Source organism: Vombatus ursinus, unplaced genomic scaffold (assembly GCF_900497805.2).
Source record: "Vombatus ursinus unplaced genomic scaffold, bare-nosed wombat genome assembly UNPS02014820.1, whole genome shotgun sequence".
NCBI classification, from domain to species: Eukaryota; Metazoa; Chordata; class Mammalia; order Diprotodontia; family Vombatidae; genus Vombatus; species Vombatus ursinus.
The window spans coordinates 3,809,696-3,820,672 of record NW_020954598.1 but is presented as its reverse complement, the minus strand read 5'-3'; the positions used below and the strand labels follow the sequence as shown (position 1 = coordinate 3,820,672).

At 37.3% G+C, this 10,977-nt stretch overlaps 1 protein-coding gene across 1 annotated transcript in view; it reads right to left on the bottom strand.

Annotated features, from left to right (window-relative positions):
* XYLB (xylulokinase) overlaps positions 1-10,977 on the bottom strand; it is a 222,373-nt gene that overhangs the window by 126,658 nt on the left and 84,738 nt on the right. Inside the window, exon 10 of the mRNA XM_027836833.1 lies at positions 2,237-2,318. Within this exon, the coding sequence (XP_027692634.1) occupies positions 2,237-2,318 (82 nt within the window). The remainder of the gene's footprint in view (positions 1-2,236; positions 2,319-10,977) is intronic.

Sequence of the window (10,977 nt, the reverse complement as noted above, 5' to 3'; positions counted from 1 at the left end):
GAGAGAGAGAGAGAGAGAGAGAGAGAGAGAGAGAGAGAGAGAGAGAGAGAGAGACTATCCTTGCTATTCAATCATTGTTAAGTACCCCCTAGAATGTCCTTGTCACACAACTCCCTCTTGGTCACTGTTAGAGTAAGACAAGTGTTTTGGTCAGGAAGAGTGTAAGTGTGTGTGTGAGTCTGTGTCTGTGTGTGTATGTGTGTGTCTGTGTCTGTGTATTGCGATCTAAAAAGAAAATAAATTACAAATGCAAAAAATAGCTCGCCCCATAACTAGTGGGTGAGGGACCATCATTCCTGGATCCTAAGTTCCAATAGCCAGACTGGAAGACACAATGGTGAAACCTCTTAGCCTGGGAGATGAGAGCCATGGAAAAGGGGCAACTATGTGGCCCCAAGGGAGGGGAATACTGTACCGCAAGGCCCAAGAGATGGCAGGAGCTTTGGCACTGTGGTGGAAGAATAATGGGTGGGGGGGATCATAGTATGGGGAAAAGAGCCCTGGTTCTGGCATCAGAGGAAATCTCCTGGTTCCTCTGAACTGCCTTTGAACTAAGCTCAAATCCCACTTCTGAGGCTAAGTACCTGTGTGAACTCAGGCAAATCTTTTCACCTCAATGAGCTGCAGTTTCTTCATCTTTAAAATGAGGGGTTGGCCTAATGGCCTCTGGGGTCGATTCCAGCTCCACAGCTCTCAGTCTCTGAATTCTGAAAGGTTCAGGATCCAAAAGAGAGAAGAGGGACCGTCTGGACAGCACCTCCTGGGGAGAAGTAGGAGTTGCTGAATGGCCCCCAGCTTTGTGTAGAGAAGAGAGCAAGTGTACAGCCTGGTGCCAAAGGAACAACAAGGTCTTTGGTAGCAAAAACCTGCTCCAGTATTTGGAATGTGGAGCTCTCATGAAAATAAGGTTGACTTTCTGGCAATATCAAACACCAAAATCCTTTTGGGGGTCCCTGAATTATTATACCCCAATATTACCTTGGGGTAATATAAAATGCTGAAGACTTGTGTAGCTCCCTATGAAATGCTCAGTGGAAGGAAAGGTTTAATATCAAGTCTGATTCCCTTCTAGGGTAGGAAGACCAAACCACAAAGTATAGCACTATATATCTGGAGAGGTGCATCATCCCTAGAGGAAGGTATGACTTAGAGAAGAGGAAAGGAAAATTGTCATGACTGTTTATGGACCAGCATCCATCCTTTATGTTGTTGTGTATTTTCTGCGGGTTCAAATAAAAGCTGTCCTCCATCTAAAATGTGTTGCTAGCTGAATGTTTGTGTCAGAGCTGGAGGTCTTTTACCGATATCTATAGTGATCAAGACAATATATTGCTATTCTCAGAGGAAACTCTAAGAGCATTGGTCAAATTCAGTGCTTTTTCAGATACCTCTGGAATCGAACCAAGTCTCTTTTGTAAGCCCAGAGCTTAAGCAAAAGGCTACAGCAAAATGGCAGATTCTTACACTTTAAACAGCTGCCCCTTGAAAATCAGGGAGCTAAGTCCTGGAAGTTGCCCATCGTTAAAAGGCAAGAAGAAAAGGAGAATCCAGAGAAAGGGACAAGGTGTATGAGATCCTGGAGAGAAGTTTTTTAAAAGGTCAAAATTCATGTTAAAAAATAAAATAAGGTTCCTTTTATTACATGAAGTTTAAAAACAGTGATGGGACTGGAATGTAAGTCAAAGAAATGGATGAAGGAAACACATATTTAGACTGGGGGGAAAAAACAATTAGGAGAAAACATGCTATCTCTGAATATTTGCAGGTTTGTTATGAGGAAGAGAAAGTAGTCTTATTTTGTATGTCTCTAGAGAGCGGAAAGAGGGCCAATAGGTGGAAGCTATAGGGAGACAGATTTTGGTTCAATATAGCAAAAAACCCATGAGTCCATGCTAAGCCAAAATGGAAAATACTACCTCACCTGTTTACTGCAAATGTGCAAGTGGAGAGTGGACGAGCCCACTGAAGATGCTAAATATGAAATTCCTATATGGGACAAGAGCTTGGGCTAGTTCAAGTCCCTGCATCCTATAAGATTTAGTTCTATGAGTCTATGGAATACAGTGGAAGTAGGACAGCGGTACAAACCTTGTAACAGAACGATGAAAAAGGATGAAAAAAACTATTGTAAGAAGTGGTAACTTATGTGTAATGGTCCTACCGATTTGTTTTTCTTGTGGATTGACATGTTCATTCACAAACATCTATTTCTGAAAACACACAACGTATTTCTCACCTGGATTGTCTCCAGTGAAGGCTATCACTTTACATTTGGAGTTGAACCCATAACGTTGAACATGATAAGAAGAAATAGGTCCCTGGGCAAAAAAATAAAACAAAGTCAATCCATCAATCACAGAGTATTATTGTCATAATTTTGCAGATGAATAAACAGATCAGAAAGGCTTAGTGATTAGCCCATGGTCAAAGAACTAGTAAGTTGGAGATGCTGGATTTGAACAAAGATCTCTTCTAACTATGTCTAGTTTAGTTAGTTATGTCTCTATTACATCATGTTTATTTTAAAAGAATCTCTCAATTTCATAGCTGTTATCATTTTCATCAGTATAGTCAGTGTATGTATTATTGTTCTGATTCAGATTTTAAAATTTTTAAATAATTTAATATTCCACATTTCTTTGCATTTATCATTTTTATGGTACAATAATATTTGTGATTAAAAAACACAAATCCTTTAGCCATTCTTTAGGTGCTAGACACATGGATTATTTATCCCCTCCCTCCTTTTTTTCTTTTTTCTTTTTGCTATTTTGAATGAATCTAAGAAGTGGCTATGAAAATAGAGATGAACTTGAAGTTACAAAGACCTGACTTAGAGTCCTACCTCTGATGTATGCTGGTTGTGTGACCCTGGGCAAGGCACTTAACTTCTCATTGACAGCCACCTAAAAATTCTCTAAGACTATAAGTTTCAGAGTAAATGTTGATTATGTAGAGATAAAAATTATAGATCCAGTACAAAATAATAATACTAATTTATTATGAAAATTTGAATACTGATGGGTATTTTCCTCTTTTAATAAAATCTTTAGATACAGTCCTAGTAGTGGGATCACTAGGACAAAGCTATGAATGGCATTCATTAATCAAAAGAGTTTATTTCCTACCAAATGAACCATTCTTCCTCATCCCACCCCAAATAATAGCAGCAATCATCTGGAAACCAGTTTCCTAACATCTTTTCATTACTAGTTTGTTGAGTCAGTTACAGAGATATGAAGCTATAGATATGAATATTTCATATATAATATATTTAAACAAGTAAAGAAAAACATTACTCCAATATTCCTCAACCTAAATTCTTTAAGTAAGTAAGCAACTGTGAGTTGATGGCCAAAGCAATGATTGTTACCTTCCCTAGATCATCAGCCATGAGATCCTTCAACTTGGCCAATATGCTTTGAAATTTCCCTGAGAATTTCTCTGAAATATGCTAACATCCCAAGAAAGCAAAAATTAAAAACATGCCTTTAAAAATTAATAGCATATAGCAGCAGGTGGTTACTGCTGAAAAGAAATTGAACATGTCTGAAAGCAATGTACAGAAATGAATTTTAAAATGAGGGAAAATTAAACACATACCCAGTTTTTCACGTATCAAAAAAGTAATCCACCCTTAGAGAAGATGTAGGGGTGGGGGAGGGGGACACTAGAAATTTTTTTTTAATAAAATTCAAAAAGTTTCCATATATGAGGTGTTCCTGATGGAAAAGGGTTTTTTTTAAGGGTTTGTTTCCTTTGTTGTAAGTTTTATGACTTTCTTTTTCCAATTCAAGTTGGGGCAAATCATGTGTACAAAAGGGTGCTACCAGCCTCTTTGTGATGCCCAGGCAAGCCTCCAGTCAGTAAGGCACAACTGAGACAGTTGGGAGGGGAAGATTCAGGAATGAAAGATTCACTACAGTCTACTCTGTAGAGGCAGAGTGTTGTTTGTAGTGGAACATGTACTGGAATATAAGACCAAGAGTCTTTCCCCATTAGAAAAATGCTCAAAGGGTAGGAACTAACAATTTTCAAAAGAAGAAATTCAAACTATCAATAACTATATGAAAAAATGCTCCAAATTACTTTAAAAAAAGTAAATTAAAATAACTCTGAAATTTCATTTCATACCCAACAAATTGGCAAAGATGATAAAAAAAGAAAAAAAGCATTCAATGTTAAAGGGGCTGTGGGGGACAAAAATAACAATAACCTGATAGCAGAGCTGTGAACTGGTCCAACCATTGTGAAAAACAATTTGGAATCATGCAAGAAAAATAACTAAATTGCTTACATCTTCTGTCTCAATGATATCATTAATAAACACATACCCTAAAGAAGTCAAAGACAGAGGAAAAAGTCATATCCGTCGAAATATCCACAAAAGTACTTTTTTGTGGTAGCAAAAAAAAAATTGGTTACAAAGAGGTACCTATAGATTGAGGAATAACCTAATGGAGTTGTGTAAATATAATGAAATATGATCATGCCTTGAGAAATAGCAAATTAGGAGAAAGGCAGAAAAACTCAAGAAGATTTCATGAACAGAGTGAAGAACCAAGAGAAGATATATGATTACAAAATAAAAGAAGATAACACAAAAAGATCAAATTCTAAGTTGATGTAATAAAATATCTTGATTCCAGAGGACTAAAGATGAAATATCTTCCCCTACTCTTGGTACTGAGGTGGGGGACCACAAGAAGCCTCAAAGAAACTTTTTTTAAAGTATGCTTTGGACTTATCATTTTGTAAAGCAATTTAGAACTATGTCCCTAAAGTTACCAAACTGTGCATAACCAGTAATACCACTACTAGATGTATACCCTAAAGAGTTCAAAGAAACAGGAAAAGGGCCCATTTATATAAAAACATACTATTTTCATAGTGGCAGAGAATTGGAAAACAAGGGAGTGCCCATCAAATGGGGAATGGCTGAATGAGCTATGATATATTTATTTGATAGAATACTGTAGTGCTGTAAGAAATACTGCTGCTCCTGCTGCTAATAATAGCTAGCATTTTAAAGTTTGCAAAGTAGTTTACATATGTTATTTCATTTAATCCTCACTACCTGGTGAGGTAGTTCTATTATTATCCCCATTTTATAGATAAGGAAACTGAGGTTGAACGAGGTAAAGTGATTTGCCCAGAGTTACACAGCTAGCAAGTATCAGAGGTAAGATTTGAACTCAGATCTTCCTGACTTCAAGTCCAGTGCTCTATCCCCTGCACTACCAAACAAAGGAGATGGTTTCAAAGAAATATGGGGAGACTAGTATGAACTGATGCAGAATTAGGTGAACAATTTATATAATAACGTCAGTATTATAGAGACAATTTTGAAAGACAAGAATTCTGATCGACACAATGACCAACCACAATTCCAGAGAACTTGAGATGAAACACATTGCCCACCTGCTGATAGAGAGCTGATGGACCCAGGGTACAAAATGAGACTTTTTTTTTAACATGGCCGAAATGAGAATTTATTTTGCTTGACTATACATATTTCTTAATATGGGTTTTATTTTTCTTGCTTTCTCAACTGGTGGATGGAGCGAGGAGGAATGGAGGTCAGAGAGAATGACAGGGAGAAAGTGCAGCTCTGAAAATTAAATTAAATTTAAAAATAAAAAGGAAGTCTACTTGACCTAAGATAAGGGGATATCTGGGTTCAAAATCTAGTTCTACCAATTATTCTCTATACAACATTTGTCAGGTCACTGAACTTCTCTTTTTGTTGTTGTTCATTTGTTTCAGTTGTGAGTGACTCTTCCCTACTTGTGTGACCTTGAGCAAGTCATATCTTCCCTGAACCTTAAGGGAGTTGTGTGTATGTGTACTCCGTTCAATCATTTTCAGTTATGGCTGACTCTTCATGACCCCATTTGGGATTTTCTTAGTGAAGGTACTGGAGTGGTTTGCCATTTCCTTTTCCAGTTCATTTTATAGATGAGGAAATGAAGGCTATTTACATATCTGTAAAATGGAGTTGATTACATGATCTACCTTACAGGGTTATTGTGGAGAAAGAGCTTTGTAAGTCTTAAAGAGCTATAAAAATAAGAGTTTGTGTCACAACTTTATTTTTTTCCTTTCACTATGATGTCTAACAAGGTAGCCTTGTTTCCTTTCAGCAGAAGAGCTCACTTCCCCTATTTCACTGAGAATATCAAAACTGTGATGAACTCCCTCTTTCCCCCTATTCCACAACAAAAACCCCTTCAATACTCTCTTCATTTGATCTAATTTCTGAAGAGGAAATGGACCTTCTCCATGCCAAGACCAGTCCTTTGTGCCCTGAATCTCATCTTTTTTCATCTTTTCCAAGAGTTTGCTCTTGATAATCATCCTGTCCCCCACCCCCTTTCATCTTCAACTTTTCCTTATCTATTGGCTCCTTCTCTGCTACCCACAAATAAGCCCAAATGTCTCCATGCATTTATACACAGACATATGTATGTATGTCCTAAGTATGTATGTATGTATGTAAAATACCCCTTCTGGGATAACCACCTCCAACTTCACTCACCTTTGCCAGCTGGGTTCTCATAAGGTAGATAGGTTCTAGTGTACCTCGTGGGTTGCCACTCCTAAAACTAGATAGCTCAGGATACCCCAGCAATGTACTTTCTATTAACAGTCAATTAATGTAACTAGTCTGTCCTAAAATGGCATAGAAAGAATAAAAAAAGTATTTCCCCTCCCCCATAAACCTGGGGCGTATTCTTCTACAGACACCAAAAAAAGCATCTGTGGGAAGAATGGGCACAAACTAAGAGCACAATTGTAGCAAAACAAATATGTAGGGAACCCCCAAGATGACTTATAACTCCAGTATTGCCAGCCCTTGGTGTCTTTCTCTCATAGAGTCCTCTCTGTAGTCCCACTCTCAATTGCTAAGGCTAGGTCTCTTTTGAGTCCAGACCTGGCTCACTTCTCTTTGAATTGATAAATCTGACTTTTCTCAGTCCTCATCCTTCTTAACTATAGTTTCTGACACTGTTGAGCATACAACTGGATACCCTTAGGTTCTATGACCCTGCTCTTTTCTTGGTTTTTTTCATACTGATTTGACTGCCCATTCTCAGGCTTCTGTGTTGGATCATCAGCTAATCTTCCTAATTATCACCTCCATCATCACCTCCTACTCATGAGTATTACACACAGCTTTACCCTGGGTTCTCTTTCTCCTCTTTTTATACCCTATCTCTTGATATCATTAGTTCCCATGGATTCAATGATCATCTCTATGTAGATAACTTGAGCATCCTTCTATCCAGCTCTACTCTTTCTCCCTGGAACTCCAGTACTAGACCACCCAAAGCTTGATAGATATCTCTGTCTGGGTATCTCATGATCATTTCAAACTGTTTTCAAAATGGAGTGAAAGAGTGAAAGACCTGTAGTCAGGAAGACAGAGATTCAAATCATGCTTGTAATACATATTAGCTATATGACATAGAGAAGTGACAATCTCCCTGTGGCTGGGTTTATTCATATGTAAAATGAAAATGATAATAACCCAGAGTTGTTGTATCACAGGGATTTATCAAATGAGAAAAAATATAAAGTGCTTTATAAACATTAAAATGCTATGTAAGTATTAATTATTGTAATGAATCACTCCTAAACCTCCTCTTCTTTGACACTTTGTCTTCTTTGATACTTTCCTCTCCCTCTACCTTACCCTCACCTCTATATTCAATCAGTTTCCAAATCTTTTCTTGTACTTCCAAAAGATCTCTTCTATCTGTCCCTTTCTCTCTACTCATACACTTGTTAGTTGAGACCCTCATCACCCTGTCTACTGTAGTAGCCTTCTACTTGCTTTTTCTGTTACAGCCTCTCCACTCTCCAAATTCCTCCTCCATGCCCTACATCGTTATTGTTTATGCTCTCTACTATCAGGGAGGAATCAAAAATTGACTTTTGTGGGGTCCTCAAGTCAGAGGATTCTATCTTCTCCTCCTCTTTTGTTTCTCATATCCCCTATAACACAAGACTAGGCCCACAGTAAACAATAAATGTCCATTGATTTGACTCCCTCATCATTCCTGCTTTTATAAGAATAAATATAATGAGAGATAAAACTAATATTTTCTTTCCCTGACTTTGCCTCAGACCCAGAGGAAGTTTAAAAAAAAAAAAGATGAGCTTTTCCTGGTATCTGGAAGGAATACTTTGCTTCACTCAGCAAAACTCAGAATTACATACCAGAATAAGACATATCTACTGAGGAAATAAATCTTTCCATTTTCAGCTACAAAAAAAAAGTTAAAGAAAGATATCCAGGGGCTATTTTCAAAGACAGAGATTCTTCAGAAGATTGTTTTAGCTTCTCCTTCCCTCCCTCCTCCTCATCACCCAGGCAGGTTATGAGCATGTTGTGATTAAAAGTGCTGTTTTGAAAAAAAAAATCAATTCATTTATATTCCTTTAAGCTGCTGTTCCCATTACTAGCTACATACTGAAGGCGTGTCTTTTTTAGCTTAAAAGTGACTAAACCCTGCTACAGTGAAAAAACATCATTTTCTCCTACCTACAAATAATCACATATGAATCCAGGAATTAAATAGCAATTTGCTATTAAAAATGAACATTTTTGTTAGATAAAAAAATGTAATTTTGTGTTAGGATAGTTTTTTGCACATCTGTCTGGCTCATTGTTGTCCATTAAGAATATGTGTTCCACTCAGTATATCTGACCAAGCATGCAGATGGTCTCTTAATTAATTCTTTGGATTATGATGATTTGAGTTAACTTTTCATATTGGTTTTGAATTTCAGTCTTTTTTCATTTGAAACATTGGTTTTAGTTGTTGAGATATAACTGCATTGCTTTTATATTTTTCATTCTACCAAAAATTCCTTTTAAAATATTTTGTTAATACATTTGTTTTTATATCAGTTTTCTTCTAGATCTACCCTTTGTGCACACCTTACCCATCACCCCATTAATGAGCCTTCCATTGCAACAAGACCAATTTTTAAAAATTACACAAAGCAACTGACACAACGTTCTACCCCCATAGTCCATCACTTCACCAATTAAAGGGGGGGATTTATGCTATTTTTAGAAAAAAAAAACTTTCACAAGATAGGTGCTTTAGTAACTTATTAGTCAATAGGCAAGGTATTAACCCTTCCTGGGCATCAGTTTCCACATCTATAAAATGAGGGGACTGCTCTAGTTGGCCTCTGAGGTCCCCTCTAACTTGACCTACAATCCTATGATCCCAGCAATACTGGTAAGTGACCAAAGTTCATCCCAATCAAAGGTCAAACAAGAAAGTTAATGTAATAATATTGGGAATGCTGGAATGAACCTGATATTTTGTAAAATAATACACAACTTTTTCTCCTCTACAATCACTGTCCATGCTAATATTCTCTTGCTCTGAATTCTTTAAAGCAGAATTTCTCATGTGTTCCCCAGAGCTCTAGTGAGCTACATGATCAGAAAAGGGAATGTTTCTGTAATGAAATTGCAGTTCTATGCACAAGGACTTCAACAATGTAAATGGAAAGAAAATCCATAACAAAACAACCTGGAGAGTGAGACTATAATGACGAAGACTGTCCTCAAAGAAGATACATGAGAAGGCATTTCTCCCCATTCTTTGCAGAGGTTGGGGTCTATGGGTGTGAAACACTGTATATTATGTCAGACTTTTTCAATATTTAGGTTAGTATTTCCTCTTCTTTTCTTTCTTGGTTAAAAGAGACAGTTCAGGGCAGGGAGGAGGACAGAGACATATTTTGGGAAGTATATGTTACGTAAAAAAAAAAGACATCAATAAAAATGTTTTTAAAAGAAAATGTTTAATGCTAGAGGCATTTTCCTCTCTAGAGTATTAGCCAAGAAATTGCATCTGTCTGAAAGGCAGTCTCCACTTTAATCCTCCTCTGATGTCTCATCAAGGTATAGAGATGACACCAAGTTCTCAAAGTCCATGCCGGTGGAATAGAAGCTCTGGCAGGTTTTACCAAGCTAGAAATTATTTTATTAAGGACACATCAACAGATTGGGTCTATTATCCAAGGACCAACTCAGCTAAGTAAAGAGAGGTTCATGACCAGACGACTAGCCATGAAGTGATGAATTCTCTGCCTCTGGTGACCTATGAAATAGATAAAAAATTGAAAAAATGGCTTTGGGCTCTGCACAGCCCAATGACAATGGCACAGTGTTGGAAAGGGGGAAAGAAAGCACTAAGAATCACAAAGTTCCTAGATCAGTTATATACATTAATTTAACTGGTAGCCATTTTAAATGTGAAATCTCAGTCCAATGACCAGTGAATTCATACTCTGCTAGAGGATTGAACCACATCATTATTGACATTCTTCCTATAAATCAACTTTTTTTTGGTTATGGACACAGAACAGTCAGGTAAAGCCTATGGCTTCTTCTCGCAAAAGTGTTTTTAAATGCATAGAATAAAATACCTAGGATTACAAAGGAAACAAGTTACATTAAAGTACAATTATCTTTTTAAAAGGTTTTTTAAAGTTCATCGACCCCAGGTTAAGAACCTCTGCTACAGATAGATGATGGATGATATCCCGATACCTAAGAATCCATCCAACCATGGATGACTAGAGGGTCTTTTCATTGAGACACATGGCAGATCAGCCTTTTAATTCACATAGAAACCAAGTGGATTACAAACATATGGTGCAGAGACTATCAGTTCCATGGATGGAGAAAGGACCTCACCTGTGGTTTCATTAGCATATGGAACTCCAAAGTCAGGAAACTTTCTCTACCAATTCAGTTCAGTACATTCTCTGCAACTTAAATTCTTAGAAAGTTACCCAGAAGGGCAGGTAGGTAGCACAGTGAATAGAATGTGGGCCCTGGAGTCAGGAGGACCTAAGTGCAAATCTGACCTCAGACATTTGACACATACTATCTGTGTGACCCTGGGCAAGTCACTTAACACCGATTGCCTCACCAAAAAAAAA